At 40.2% G+C, this 16513-nt stretch overlaps 1 protein-coding gene across 1 annotated transcript in view; it reads right to left on the bottom strand.

Annotated features, from left to right (window-relative positions):
- LOC146514430 (transmembrane protein 132C-like) overlaps positions 1-16513 on the bottom strand; it is a 221030-nt gene that overhangs the window by 90690 nt on the left and 113827 nt on the right. Inside the window, exon 4 of the mRNA XM_085168522.1 lies at positions 9001-9144. Coding sequence (XP_085024648.1) covers positions 9001-9144 — 144 coding nt within the window. The remainder of the gene's footprint in view (positions 1-9000; positions 9145-16513) is intronic.

The raw sequence follows: 16513 nt of genomic DNA, 5'->3' as shown, positions 1-16513 counted from the left end.
ATATGAGCTGAAGAAAAATAGGTAAATATTTAAACTAATGACGTGCATAGCGGCACTTGACCTGTTTGAAAGACTGTCATCCTAATATGAGCCATTGTTGAGATTTAGAGCACACCTATAAAAACAACTAATATGCTGAACCCTGTATGAAACAGCTGAAAACTACATGATGGAGAAGCTGAATTGAATATGAAAGTGCAAGTCTTTGCCACTGTGGGCAAAGCACGCAACCACTGTGTGAGGTTGCGTTGCGGTTTCTTCTGAGCTGATGAGCAAGCTACACATTATCAGATCGAGAGCTGGCTGAGAACTCATCAAAGAGAGGGAAACAGAACTATGATAACTGGAGTGTGCAGTGTTTCCGTGAGTTCAGCTTCTTCTTTCAGATGCGCAGCAATTTTCCTGTATCTTGACTCATGTGTGTAGAGTGTTCATAGCATCAGCATCATTTTTTGTTTATTTGTTTTGTTAGTTTGAAAAAAAATTAAATAAACTTGTGATCATACTTATGGATCACCATGGCACATGCCATTGGCCATATGATTTATTTATGCAGATGAAAAAAGTGAGTGTGAATGTGCCTGACGTCACAGTGTGTGTGCGCGCTGTGTAAAAAATTGCCTCCAATTGTGAGAGCTGTGATTCTGCAGGTCACCAGCTATTGTAAAGAGAGAAAAAAAGAATAAAAAGAGACAAAATTTACATTGTAGATGAAAAATAATAATAGGAAAAGGTTTTGTGTTCATCAGTGTTTATCAGTTTATCGGTGTAACAACTACAATCCCATTTTCTGCTTTTAAGAAAGGAGAGTTCAAAAAACAGAGAGAGATGTGTGTTGGTTAAGCAGTGATGATAATAATGAAAAAGTCTTAGTTTGTCACTTTCAGATGAAAAGCAGACCTGGATCAATTTTCCACATGCAGCGGTCGGAAGAAAGCTATAGTTTAACATCACTGGAAACGTTCAGGCCAAGTTTCTGGCTGAATTGTTTACAGCGCCATGTGTCCCTCAATCTAACAAGCGAGCTCTCACTCCTCCCTGAAGACAAGGAATGCAGCTCCAAAGAGCAATAACATGGCAGATAAAGAGACAGCAGCAGAGTCCTGAGCAAAGAGTCCCAGCAAGGAGCAGCAGTGTGGACAAACAGCATCAGAGAAGAAAAGAAAACCCATCATCCTGACTGATTGGATGAATGGCATTGTGTTTCCAACAAGCTGCAACTTCACTGTGCCTGTGAAAAGAACTTATGAGGAGAACTGAGGAGACTGTTGGAGTTTGACATTTGTCACTTTTGGAGTAAAATGGCAAGAAGAGACAGTGAAGAACACAGGACAAAAGCTGAAAGAGAACTGCCGGCTATTGGACTGTTGAAGTGAGAGAGGACAACAGAGTGAGAGTAAGTGAGAATGCTGTTGTTTAATGTGGGAAATAAAAATTTGGGTTAGCAAACCTGGGAAAAAGAAAACTGACTGCTTAAGTGGGAAAATTGTGAAGGAGTCTGAAACACTGCAAAAAGAAACATATGCAAAATCACACACACAAGCAGCCCTACTAATAGGGCTGGGCGATATGACCCAAAATTCATATCTCGATATTTTTTACCTGGACGGCGATATAAGATATATATCTCGATATTTTTTAAGCCATTTTAAGCCATAAAGTAAGAACAAAAAGAGAGTTCTTAGTCAAAGCTGTGTCCCAGATGTCACACAGGCACTTTTATTAACATAGAGCATAGATGTACATAAAATTTACTCAAAAATAAATTATGAGCATTTATTAAATAATAATGTTGCATAAATAAAAGAAAACAATGTTGTTTTTGTGCATAACAAAAAGCTCACAATTGTGCAGTCAAAATGTAAACTAAAAGACGCAGAGCATAGTAACAAAGACAGATTTCACAGCTGCTCTGTTCCCAACTTCTACTGTGTGACTGACAGCATTGAGTTTGAAATCCTCTTCGTAACCACGTCTCTTAACAGGTGCCATTTATGGTCCTTATACACAGTAGGGTAATATTACGTTGAAGCACAGTACGTATCACTCCGCGAGGCTCCTCGGTCGCCGTAATGCTCTGACAATCCATCAACCGGTGCAGCACCGTAGCTTACCAAAGTCGTACTAAAACATTTTTTGACAGATTGCTGAGCGCTGTGTACCACATAAAATCGGTTCGCGGCCATCAAGCACAACCAGAATTCATACATAAGGCGCGCTGTCAACTTTTGAGAAAATGAAAGGATTTTAGGCTGTGCAGCGCCTCTGGGCTGCATGGCGTTAGCGTGGTTAGCTCGTTAGCGTGGTTAGCTAGCTAACACGTTGACGGCGTCCAGCCCCACGCACGGGGCGATGCGCAGTAACTCGTTAACGGAGATTTGCCGTGTCCATCTTGTCGCTTCCTGCAGGTGAAGCGATGGGGGAGGAGGGGGATTTGTGTTCAGTGAAGGAGGGGTGAGGCCGAGTAATGTTGCGTAAAGACAAAAGTGGACGAAAGAGAGGCAAACTTGCGGCTCCACAAGTATAGTTATAACGTAACATAGACTATATCGATATAAAGGATATTGTCACATCTTATATCTCGTATAAAAATATATCGATATTTTTTAAAAACTCGATATATCGCCCAGCTCTACCTACTAACACAAACACAAGTGAGCTCATGAAGATTAGACAGCATCTTAAGCATGTGAGTCTGTTTATCATCTTGTCCGAGTCACTTAGTGTGATGAGAAGTGATGCAAAGACCAGCGGACTCATAGCAAAGTAGTTAAAATGATCAAATAATGGCAGAGAAGTGTGTAGGAAAGGCAGCTTTAAGAACATGCCCTGCTGGATATGCAGCTCCACAGACATCCATTAAACCTGCCTAATAACACAAACACACATGCAATGAAAATCAGCTTGTTATCGCTCATCAGTGTTAAAATAGTGTAAATTTAACAGACACTTGTTATCAAATGCTGACAACTAACTCTCTAGGTTGCAGGACAACAGTTTCATTTTTGTGGGAAAAAAGATTCTGGTTTGACCAACCAGTGATCAGACAATAAATTTAGTTGTTAATATAGTAAATTGGGAGATGCTTTCTGCTTGATTGATGCAGCACAAGTAATTTACTGTATGAGGGAAATTGTCTTTTGTGATAATATTTTGAACATATATTTCTGTTGTCCTGTCAACTTAGTGGGCTAATAGCTGATATGCAAATTAGTTGATCGTTCTTAGATTAATAAAGGTGACTGAATTCTAGCACAAGTGACTAGGATGTGTTGGAGTTTGTTAGAGTCGAGACTCTAAAACACTGAGTTTCCTGTTTTGATGTGCGAGTGAATCCTGCACGCAGATACACAACTCTGAATACGTAAGAACAAACTTCTTTTGTGAAGTGCATGACAACATGTCACATGTTTTATGATGAAGGGGAAAAAGGAAAACTGAATAAAATGGGTCTGTGGCCTAAATGAGTGAAGAGCACAGACCTGGGGATTAAACTCATATCTAATAAGACATTAGGGTTATGTTGTGTGTTGTGTGGCTGCTGATGGATGGTTTGGAGTTAATCTAGCTGATGATTTTTCTTTTGTTGTGAAGTTGAGCCTACCAATTAGGTTTGGTATGATTTACCCTCCTGTGATGAGGAGCATGTGTCATGACTTAACAATGCCTTTTTATTTTGATACTTTCACAGTGCACTGAAAGTTTTGTTTGATAATCTCTGTCGTTTGAGCAGATCTGCACGATTAGAACGAAAGCGCTATATGATACATCGTCGAGAAAACTGTTGCAAGTGGGTTTCTCCACATTAAAATGGGCTCGGGAGAAAGCCACTTATTTGGGACAATTAGAAAATGAGTCCCTCCCTAAAAAGGATTTAGCGAGGTAATCCAATCTAAAGTTCTTCTTTTTCTTTTGAAGTGACGTCATTTTGCTGAGGGTGGAAACGAAATGCGACGATAGGTTCCACTATCAGCAAAGAAAGAATGAATGAATGAATGGAAAATGACTGGAAAAAACTGACTGACTGAGAAAACAAATAGGAGACGCAGTGTTTATGGGATAGTTTAATATGGGGCTCATTAGCTGGCCACTATTGAGCTCCTAGTGATAAATGAGTGGAGTGACTTTGCTTAAGGGAAGTCACCGATTACATTAATGTTGACTGAGTACGATCCATGTCCATGGGGTGGATTATGGCAATAATTGTAGTTTAATGATTGGAGAAAACCTGCGCATGATACTTGTCCTGCTGATGCTGAATGCTTTATTACTCTTATGATATAAGTGTGAAGTTTGATTTTCACTTCCAGATTTCACACTCACACACACACACACACACACACACACACACACACACACACACACAGTACTCTTTGTGTGTATGTAGACATCATATGTCAATGAACCTATGTATATTCATGTAACCTCAATAAAAGAGCAGTGTTACGGGGGAGTGGACGAGAGAAACTGGGATCAATCGAGGGAACAGCGTTTGTCCAGTTCTCTCCCGTGCATGAGAAATATAAAGAACTTTGCCTACTCGTGTCTTGCTTTGCTGTGTAATTAAATTGTCTTCAACGTTCCAGCGAATAGGTTTAAGCTACAAACCTATCATAAATTAGAGGCACTTTTTCCTAATTTCATGAACATAGTGTGGGACTATTCCCGCAAAGTTATTGGAGATAAAGAGCCCTGCTGTGGAGAGTAAGACCTAGTTACAAAGCAGTGACGTCCATAGGTTTTCCACTTGGGATTTACATTCAAAAAGTGGCTGAAGGGGTTGTGACAGTTGTGATAGTGAGGTAAACTGAAGTATGAAGATTACTGCTGTGGCTGAGTGATGATTTACAAAAACATACAAACCTATAAAATAAAAAATTGATTTATCACACAGATTATTGCACAGATTGACAAGTACAGTTTATTTCTTATCAGAAAAAAAAGATCAATTTATGGTATTAGAGAAGTATGATAGTTTATGTATATCAAGTAGCATCACTTCAAGTTGAAATTCTTTAAAAAAAAACAGGATATTTTTAAAGGGTTTTCTATTGGCTCCACAGCTGCTCTTTTTTTCTTACCTTAAGAAGAGAAGCTGAATCAATACTTTTTTTTTCTTAAAATCAAAACAAGAAACACTTTCTAACACATCAACCTGCTTTGGGCAGCAGGGCAATGGTTAGTACTGCCAACTCACATGAAGAAGGTTATTGTCTTAAAGTTTACACCTGTACGTACTTTATCCAGACAGGAGCAGATAGAAGTTTAACACTTATCAAGACCAACTCTTTTTTTTTTTTTTACCAAAAAAGAAGAACTTTATTGAATGAGTCACTCATGTTGATCAACAGAAATGAAAACAAGGCTTGAATAGAACACAGTGAGAGGAACATTTCCAATAGCTATGCAATTTATTGGTTTTGAACAAATGGGTGAAGTTATGTTTTGATGTACTTTTTTTAACTTGATCTGTAAACCTTTTCCATACAGTCACCCTGTGACTATAATGCTGTGATATTTTACTTTAGTCCTTACTGGTGTGCATAATGCATAAGGATTTTGCTCAGGTCATGACGATTTGGTCTCATTTGGATAAACATAAGGATAAACATATATTGAACAAAGTAATGTATGAACGTGTGATTAAAATGTGATTTTTATTCTAAAGTGGTTTGCACATAAGCACATTGCTTACTGTTTGAATGCTTTGATGACAACTTTATGTGCTTCTAAAGAAAAGAATGTTTTTAAACTGATTTAAGGTCTGATGTATATCAGTTATTTTGTCATGGTGAGTTGAAATGTACTGGACCTGAGACCTCATGATTCTACCCTACTTGTTTAGGGTAGACACATTAACAGTTACTGCTTATTTCTGTAATCTCTATTGATCACGATTATCTGTGCCTTCTCCAAATAGCTTCCAAGTCCACCTTTGACTTTAATAGATCATGGCGCTGCAGAGATTTCTCTCTTCCTCTTTTGTGGCTACGTTGTCAGTTTTCATTACCTAAGAGGGAAAAATGCTTTCATCTAAATTCCCTAAAATCTATGTTTGCTATTATAACTTTTGTAAGGTTTTATATTACATTAAATCTTCTTGTTTCCGCTGGTCTCTTTAGGAGTCTGCCTCCATCTCACCCTATCACATGCATCCTCTTCTGTCATACCTGCCCTCTGCATGTCCTCCTTTACTACATCCGTGAGTCTCCTCTGTGGTCTTTCCTCCTACCTGGAAGCTACATAACAACATCCTTGTCTAGCATATCCACTATTTCACCTCTGCATGTTTTCAGACCATCTCAGCTTCGCCTCTCTAACTTTGCCTCCAAACTGCTCAACCTGATTTGTCCCTCTGATATACTCATTTCTAATCCTGTCCATCTTGGTCACTCCCAGTGAAAATCTTTAACTGCCACTTCCAGCTCAGCCTCATGCCTCCAAACTATAAATCATAGTAGGTCTTACAGCCATCTTGTAAACATTTCCTTTCACTGCCATGCTTCTGTCGCAAATCTCCCCTGACACTCGTCTCCACCCACTCCACCCTGCCTGCACTCTCTTCTTCACCTCGCTTGGACTCACCTCCCCTGTGCACTGACATTGGTATTACATTGGCTTTGGCACAAAATAAATATTGTGGGAAGATCTGCATACACTTTCCAACTTTAATCAACTGGTGGATTAAAGTTGCTCCTTTAGGCACCAAATGTTTAAAACTTTTACTGACAGTAGTATGCAATGACTTGGTGTTGCTTCGTGACCTCCAATGAAAGTGGGCAGATGAAGTGACAAAAACACACAAACTCTCTACTGAGATCGAACTGCCCCAACATCATCCTCGGGGTATACATCTTTGAAGCTCTCCTACTGATTCTGTTTTAATGCTCAGCAAAGTAGGTTGACGGACATCTGACCAATATCTTTTAGTCAATGCAGTCAAATAAAATGTCTCCCTGACTATGAACATACTACTGATGAGTACGAAAAAAGTATGTCAAAAGCAAGAACGAGAGTTAAATATTAGATACGTATTTAGGGACTTGGACCAGTGAAGTTTATTTGAAAAACCTCTAGGAGACAGTGGACAATAGGATCCCCCTGCTCAGGAGACGAAGCATACTGTGATTTGTGTATTTTATGTTATTTACATACCTATATTTTTTTATGTATTCCACATATTTTTATCTTTTCAATAAAATAGAAAAAAAAACATGACAGCTGCCGTCTACCAGTTTACAACCCTCAAAGAGATTTTCTTAATTACAGTTATGGTCATTTCATGCACATGTGTAGTAAATAACAGAACACTAAATAAGTTACAGATTTTCCACATTACTCAATTTGATGAATAACCCAAAAAACTTGAAATCCCAGGTTCGTGGTCATTTCAATACTTCAAGGCAGTCTTTTGCTGAGTGGTGAATTGCAAGGTGTAGTACGCAGTCAACATGTATGACCTTGATATGAGCGGTCCTGTATAATTCACTGTATCTTCCCCTCAGCAGGGCTGTGAAAGAGAAATATGTAAATGATAGATGACTTGTCTTTCATCACAGCCGTCACCTTGACACCCAGGAGGAAATAACAACCCAGCCAGTGGGGTGTGTCACTTCCTGTGTGGAGCTACTTTGTCTTTTCCTAAAGCCATTTAGCTGCAGAAGTGAATGTCAAGTACTGTAGACTGCCACGCACAGAGACACGCACAGTTATCACTCACTGATTGAAAACAGCGACCTCTGAGCAACAATCAGCTACATGCAGTGCTTTAAATCCTTTTGACACATAATGACTTTAACTAAGTTTGTTCTTGTAAATACTTTTAAGTAATTGCATTGTATAGTTGTAAATTAGAGGTTTGCTAGATTTCAGCATATAAAGTATATAATATTTATATACATTTTACCTGATAACAACTTAAGTATAGCATCATTACTAGTTACCAGCACATGAAGGTTTCACAATCTCAAAATGTTTTTAATACGTCCAATAATACTTACACATCTGTGTCAGTTTATCTTATTGTCTTGGAAATCTGATTTTTATACTAACAGCTCTTTGATATTTCTTGAATCCTCTTTAAATGTAACACTAGTTGTCTCTGCTTGTAATTAGAGTATCACACCATGCTATAGACATTTTTGGATAGAAGCTGCAAAGGATCAAGCATCAATACCAAACTGCAACAACGTGAAATTTCGAGAGGTGTCTGCAGTAAAACAAAGTCTAAATAACTTGCTTAATGTAATGTATGTATACTTGACATTCAATTAATTTTATAAGACTTGAAAGTTTGCTATAGTACAAGATGTTAACTGGAAAACGATATTTGTTGTTCACCGTTTTCAGTTGTGCATTTGGTTTCCCATTCATCATGCATTATGTAACAGTGGATTTCAATAAGCTGTGCGTACACAGAAGGTGTAGTGTGCTGAGATGCTCAGTGTGACTATGTATGTGTGTTTAAGTCCAATACTAAATTTAGGGTTGGCTGAGGTTTTTCGAAGTGCTCAGTACCTGAACCCCTCTACCTATGCAAAACATGCTGAAAATAAACTTAAGTGTAACATTTGCTTTTGTTGCACTTGCAGACAAAGTATATGCATTTTGATGAATGCCTTTAATGTGCAGTTACAATGCTACATGTTCAGATATCCTTTTAAGTATCTAATGGTATGTAGACAGAAAGAAAAATATCAGATATTACCAAAATTATCCTTTAAGTCCAAGCATACATGAGACTTTATGTTCCTCAAACAATTCATTTTATTGACTACACTTGGGACTAGCTGAGAACCTGCATGAATGGCAGTGCCAAAGATTAATATTTCCCATGCTGAATCATGTTCTCCTTCATACTCTTTTTTTTTTTTTGCAATCACTCTTTCAGCACCTGAGAAACCAAGCGGGGTGTTGCTGTTTGGTTGTTCAGCAGGGATGTAAGGTTATTATTTCAGTCACACACTCATTAATTCAGTAGAAGGAGGGAGTCAGACGGACCTTTGACTGAAGCTGTTCTCCTTCCTGTGGCAGTGCAGGGTGACAACTCTGTGACCTTCACTTCTGACATCCTGACTCACCGTCCACATAACTGGGTTACTGGCTCTAGCTCCCAAGAACGCCACTCCATCTTTCAGCTTGACCCTGAAACACAGAAATATACTGGTCAAAAGTCCATCCATCCATGAGCATGACAAGGAATGGATGGAGCCTATCCCAGAATGGTGGTGGTGGTGGTGTGTGTGTGTGTGTGGGTGTGTGTGTGTGTGTGTGTGTGTGTGTGTGTGGGTGTGTGTGTGTGTGTATGTGTATATGGAAGAAAACGTGGCAACTCCTGCTAACAGTCAATTAGGAAGAAGGAAAACGGAAAAAAATGAGAAGAACCAGCAGCTGAAACATTAGAGACTGAAAAGGTTAAGCACAACACTTAAGAAACGTCGAACGCTGCTGGATGGTCTATGCTTGAAAAAGTTTACAAGTCAGATGTATTCTATTAGCAGTTGTAACACCAGGATGACAGATGGCATGCTAGCTGAACTAAGGAGTCAGGGTTAGTGAGTTTAAATTAAATTCTGCAAAAGTTAAACAGAATTAGCAAACACACTGTAGTATCTTGTATGGCAAGTCTTGTTTTGCAAACAAAAATAAGGGCAACAACTTGGCACCAAGCACCATTTCAGACAAATTGTGTCCATTTTTTTCCCTCTCCAGTATCTACAGCTTTCATGCCACTTCTACCTGCGTCCCACCCTTTCCCCCCCCCTGCAATCGCTTCCATTACTCATGGTCACAGTCTGTGGGAGGATACTGAGATAGTGAGAAACCATGACCTCCCCTTCTTCCAGTATGTCGGCAGCTGCTTTCTGCATTCTCATCTGTCACATGAAGTTACTTCCAGTTCTTTTACAACATGCCAAGCCGCTCTTTTTCAAACCTTTGGCACAAATGTAGCCGTATGTATCAAGTAGAAAAGGAAGCAGAAGAGGAAGATAGATGCCACGTGAAAGCTGCTTTAAAGTAAAACACCGGAGAACAAAAAGAAAAAAAAGTGTGGTGAAAGGAACATTTTCATTCACTGAAATTTCAGCGCTCGGTAATTTTCCCCCTACATCAAAATAATTGAAGACTGTCCTCATTCTGCATCTTTGAAAGACTTGTAAAGGAAGGAAAAAACATGAACGTTAACGGGGGGTGATGACATGACATACTGTGAAGCAGTGCTTAGAAGAGAACAGTCATTACATCTTCCATGTTCAACCAGTCTCCTTTGATCTTATCATGGCCGCTGCTGCGGTAATAACTGGCCTTGTGTTGGTCGCTGCCTCTGACGAGCAAAGATAAAGGCCGCTGGTGTGGAAGGCGCAGGCAATAACTAGGAGGAGACAGCTGATTGCTGTCTGCCCCCCTGTGTCCAAGTCGTCACCTTAGCCACAGCACAGTAATTACCACAAACTTGCAAGCAGATGTAGCACTGATAGAGAACTACAAAAGGACCAATAATCAACTAATTTCATGCAGCATTCTGTATGCTGCATTGATCACATCTCAAACTACAATTTCACAGAGTAAATGCACTGCATTTTCCTTCTTTTCCACACCAGTTTATAGCTGGTGCAAAATGAACTTGAACAACAAGTTGATTTGTCTGTTTATGCTGATACCTGCATTTACAGGGGGCGGTTGGCCAAACTTAACTTTTACAATATTCTCTGCATTTCAGAGTAAATGATCAGTTAATCAATACGTTGTAGTTGATGAATTACACTCCACTACAGTGTCGATGTGCTCTTTGTGTTCTTTCTTTCTTACTATAATATTCTATTTTTCCTGAAATTCGTCCACTCTTTGACGTAAAAAACAAAGCATCTCCTATAGGGTCGGAGCAGGGGGCTGAATTAACAAATGGCATGTTGTAAATGAGATTGGTTTGGCTAATGTGATTTCTGGGGGAGGGAGGACAAACGGGGGGGAGGCAATAAAGGAAAGCAATTTGAAGGGAGCTCTCCTTTCACATGCATCAGCACATGAAGCTGCCTCATTAATTCCATGAAACCGTGCATCAGTGGGATGAGTATTTACAGATGAGATGAGGTTGTCAGAAAAGACAGGTTTCAACTCCACCCAACTGACGCTCAGAAATGACACACCAGAATGGCCATAGTCCAAATAACATGTCAGCACACCTTCCACTCTTACATCCATCTTGCATACTGAAAGAAATACCTATGTGCATTAATATTAATGCACTTTACACAGCAGGAAATTGAACAGAATACAAAAACACATTGCAAACATCCTGTAAGATCAGGTGTTGTATGTTACATATTTCAATCTGGTAATTGCCCTGGATGATTAGGTAAGGAATTACCAGCTATTGTGGATAACTATTGTAGCTTTGGGGCTTGGGGAAGTATGCCTGTTTCAAATATTATTGGAATTCATCTAATATTTCACTCAAAAACAGAAATCTAATAGTGGTGCTGCAGAAAGTCATTAAGAATTCTCCTTTGAGCTCAACTGCACCAAATGTCATGACAATCTAGCCTACAGTTGTTGAGATTTTTCACTCTGCTGGACCAAACTGGGTGACAGACAGGCAAACCAACACACTGAATAAAATATACATGCATGCATCTATGTTTTCAGATGCCACTGGTTCCAGCTTAGCGGCCCCACCAGTAAAGGCTGAATCACCTTCATACACTATTAGGACCACTTTCTACTCCCTATAGAGCCTGCAACAAAATTGTATATCGTTTTTCATTAGCTCCGATTTCCAGTTTATTGTAAGGAATTATACAGGTTTTGCCTCAGTGCAATATAAAAAAGGGTAAAATAAAAAATAAAGGGGTGCTATTACTTTTTTAAAAAATAAATAAATACTATTATGAGTACTATTCACAATTTCCTCTTAAGACACAGGGGATCCAGAGAAACATAACAGTGCAAACTGTTTAACATGCCATAATTGACATACAGGTAAAGGCCCCAGGAGACAGACCAAGGTTATTATCGTTAACGAAAACTAATGAAATAAATGGTAAATGGTAAATGGCCTGTATTTATATAGCGCTTTACTAGTCCCTAAGGACCCCAAAGCACTTTACATATCCAGTCATCCACCCATTCACACACACATTCACACACTGGTGATGGCAAGCTACATTGTAGCCACAGCCACCCTGGGGCGCACTGACAGAGGCGAAAACTAGAAGTGAAAAAACATTTTTGTTAACGGAAATAAAAATAAAAACAAAAAAAGGAAAACTAACTAAAACTATAATGACTGTTCACAAAACTAACTAAAATTAACTGAATTTATAGCAAAAATGTGTTTAGTTTTCATTGATGTGTGCGTGTCATACAGTAGTCAAGGGTGAAAATGAAGTTTAGTTTACAGATTTTTTTCTTGCTGTCTAATTATGCCACCAGGTGGCAAGTACGTTAGTCGAGTCGTCTGTGTCGCTGCTCCGTCCACGCGCAGAATCATGTCAGGAAAAGTCGGGAGCCAGAGTCCAATTTGGGATTACTTTGAATATGACTGTGTTTTGGATAAAGCAAGTGTCTTGTAGTGGAAAGAGACAAATTATGAGGGACATTTCTAAAGGCAAAAAAATCCCACAAACCTTAAAGTGCACTTGAAAAGCTCACACAAGAAGGCTAACCTAGCTTACCTTGAGAAGGTAAGGGAGCACACTCAACCCTCATCCCCAGAAAACAGAAGCTAACCCCAGCGTGATGCATCCCGAGACAACAGGACAGGGATATCTACACAACTGTGTGAGTCAATTGCCTTCAAAAAGTTTATCAATTGACTTGAACCAAAATTACGAACACCCGGTGCTGCGAGAGTTAATAGTCTCATTGGGGCCAAGATATACATTTTATAGTTGCCTGGTATCAATGGTTGTTCATCTGCCTTTATTTATTTATTTAAAGAACCCATAGGTGGGAATGTGAGTTGTCTGTCTCTGCATGTTAGCCCTGCGACAGACAGGCGACCTGTCCAGGGTGCAGTATGGTAGCTGGAATAGCAACATACCCAAGGATGAGCAGAATGACTGATATGATGAAACTGGGATTTTGTTACACTTAATTATTGCAATCACAACTAAAACTATAACTGAAACTAATCAAAACTAAACTGAAACTAAGGATTTTCAAAAAAATAAAAACTAAACTAAACTAGCAAACAATTGGTAAAAACTAATTAAAACTGATATAAAATTGAAAATCTGAAGTCAAAACTAAATAAAAATAAAAACTAATGAAAATTGCAAAACTATTAAAACCCTGAGACAGACTGGATTAAGCATAAAGCAAACCTGTTTATTGAAGCTGTTTGCAGAGTCAAGGCAAAACTAAATCCACATGCGGGGCAGACACTCTGACAAGAAAGGTGGAAGTTATTTATACACACAGGGTTAATTAGGGGAAGTGGACACAGCTCGGGAAAACACACGTGCAAACAGTCAAGGTACTGTGACAAGGAGAAGTAAAACTGAATACAATACATATTCAATTCAATTTTAATTCTAAAGTGCCACCTTACCCCAACAATAAGACAACCCACTTCAAGCAAAAGCTTGGCCACAGTGGGAAGGAAAAACTCCCTTTTAACAAGGAAAAACCTTGTTAGAAAGCAGGCCCAGGGAGGGGCCTGTTAATGAAGTTAATAAATGTGTGAAAATGACATGAGAAACAAATTGTCAAAATAAAATGTGCTGCCGTTTAAAAAATAATAAATATTCCTCTACAGTAGCTTCAGGAGAAAAGAGCCTTTGGCTTTCCTACAAAGTGCCCCTTTTTAACTCCATACAGGGAAGAAGGAAACATCCATTTGCTAATATCAGGAGCAGGACTTTAGAGTTTATGACTTAATATATTTGTAAAAATGGAATAACTATGTGTTCACGAACTGCAGATTCAAACTTGTGAATGATTATTTTTTTCTATTCTTTTTTTTTTTTTTTAAACACAGGAGTGTGGCTGCTAATCTCTTTCAGCCCTTCACAGCCAACAAAGCCAACAGAATGTGAATGTATTTTCTTCTAGAGATGTCCATTATAACTGCAGGATGTTGCAGTTAGCAGCTTCGGTGCTGGAAGTTAACAATTTGAAAGAAGAAGCTGCATAACTAAACTTTGTCACGAATTCGAAAGTCAACGAACAGGCAACTGTTTGACACACAGCAGGAATACTTCTAGGATTTTTTGTGAGCTTCCTGCCACTTTGAATACATTTCACTTCTCTTTTATTTAGTTAACGATAGTTTTGACTCTGAAACAGCGGTGCTTAGTGAGTTCATGAAACGGTGAAGCAGAATGAGATCTGGATGATCTCCCCAAACAGCGTCATCTCTGCTCTTACAGATTGCAAGTGCTAAAAGTCAAAGTCAGTTTCTGATTTGACTGATGTTCGTGCTGTTGACTGTTTCAAGAGCTAAAAATCAGAGGGAGGGGGTTGAATATTTATCCCCGCAGGAGATAAAAAATAATCAAGCAGAGGGAGGGAAATCCCTCTCTCCCTAAGCACACACCCTGGTAATACACAGTTGATGATCACTAACTAGGAGATCTTTTTATTTTAACTGCTGATATTGGAATCGTTGAGAGCTATAAATATCTAGGTGTGGTACTTGACCATAAACTGTAAAAGTTCAACAAAGACTGTTCTTTTTAAGGAAAATTAGATATTTTAATGTCTCATCTGAGATGTTGTCTTTGTTTTATAGAAGTTTTATCGAATCTGTGATGTCCTTTTGTATCGCTGCCTGGTTTGGTAACCTGATGGTGAAGAATAAGAATCGGTTGGGACTTCTGGTAAAAACTGCTAGCAAAATTTCAGGGCGCTGGCAAGATGGAATTTTGGCCATTTACAATATAAATGTGCTTAGAAAGGCTCATTCTATTATTAATTGTTTGAACCATCCACTTCACAGTGAGTTTGAGTTGTTGCCTTCCGGCCGCCGTTTTAAAGAGTCCCTGGGGGGAAGACTAGTTTTCTTTTATCCCTACTGCATCTTGTCTCCTGAGTTCCTGAAGGCTCTGGACATTAGGGCTGTCCTGGTTGACACGCCTCAGGGCGTGGAGATCAGGGGCAGTACCCGTGGACTGGCAGACCGGGGTGGTGGTCCCCATCTTTAAGAAGGGGGACTGGAGGGTGTGTTCCAACTACAGGGGGATCACACTCCTCAGCCTCCCTGGGAAAGTCTATGCCAGGGTGCTGGAAAGGAGAGTTTGTCTGCTAGTTGAACCTCAGATACAGGAGGAACAATGCGGTTTTTGTCCTGGTTGCAGAACACTGGACCAGCTCTTCATCCTCTCAAGGATACTTGAGGGCGCATGGGAGTTTGCCCAACCAGTCTACATGTGTTTTGTGGACTTGGAGAAGGCATTCGACCGTGTCCCTCGGGGTGTCCTGTGGGAGGTGTTTTGGTAGTATGGGGTGTCTGACCCATTGCTATGGGCCATTTGATCCCTATACAACCGTTGCAAGAGCTCGGTTCGCATTGCCGGCAATAAGTCGGACTCGTTCCCGGTGGGTGATGGGCTCCACCAGAGCTGCCCTTTGTCACCGATTCTGTTCATAATTTTTATAGACAGGATTTCTAGGCGCAGCCAAGTGACGGAGGGCTTTCACTTCAGTGGCCTCAGAATCTCATCTCTGCTTTTTGCGGATGATGTGGTTCTGTTGGTTTCATCGGGTGATGGCCTCCAGCTCGCACTGGAACGGTTCGAAGCCGAGTGTGAAGCAGCAGGAATGAGGATCAGCACCTCCAAGTCTGAGGCCATGGTTCTCTGCCGGAAAAGGGTGGAGTGCCCACTCCGGGTCGGGGATGAGTTCCTACCCCAAGTGGAAGAGTTCAAGTATCTCGGGGTCTTGTTTGCAAGTGATGGGAGAAGGGAGCCGGAGATCGACAGACGGATTGGTGCTGCGGACGCTGCACTGGTCCGTCGTGGTGAAGAGAGAGCAGAGTGTAAAAGCGAAGCTCTCAATTTACCGGTCGATCTACGTCCCTACCCTCACCTATGGCCACGAGCTGTGGGTAGTGACCGAAAGAACGAGATCATGGATACAAGCGGCGGAAAGGAGCTTCCTCTGAAGGGCGGCTGGCCTCTCCCTTAGAGATAGGGTGAGAAGTTCAGCCATCCGGGAGGGGCTCAGAGTAGAGCCGCTGCTCTTCCACATCGAAAGGAGCCAGCTGAGGTGGTTTGGGCATCTGACAAGGATGCCTCCTGGGCGCCTCCTGGGGTTGGTGTTCCGGGCATGTCCCACTGGGAGGAGGCCCCATGGCAGATGCAGGACACGCTGGAGAGATTATACAGCGGGGAAAATAAGTATTTGACACATCAGCATTTCCAGCAGTAAGGGGATTTCCAAGTGGACTATTGACACAACATTCCCACCAGATGTTGCCATCAAGCCAAACATTGAAGTCATACACACAAATCAGAACATTTAAGTATACAAGTTAAACCATAATAAATAAAGTGAAATGACACAGGGAATA

This window comes from Neolamprologus multifasciatus, chromosome 7, assembly GCF_963576455.1.
Source record: "Neolamprologus multifasciatus chromosome 7, fNeoMul1.2, whole genome shotgun sequence".
NCBI classification, from domain to species: domain Eukaryota; kingdom Metazoa; phylum Chordata; class Actinopteri; order Cichliformes; family Cichlidae; genus Neolamprologus; species Neolamprologus multifasciatus.
This window is presented reverse-complemented; position numbering and strand designations above follow the sequence as displayed.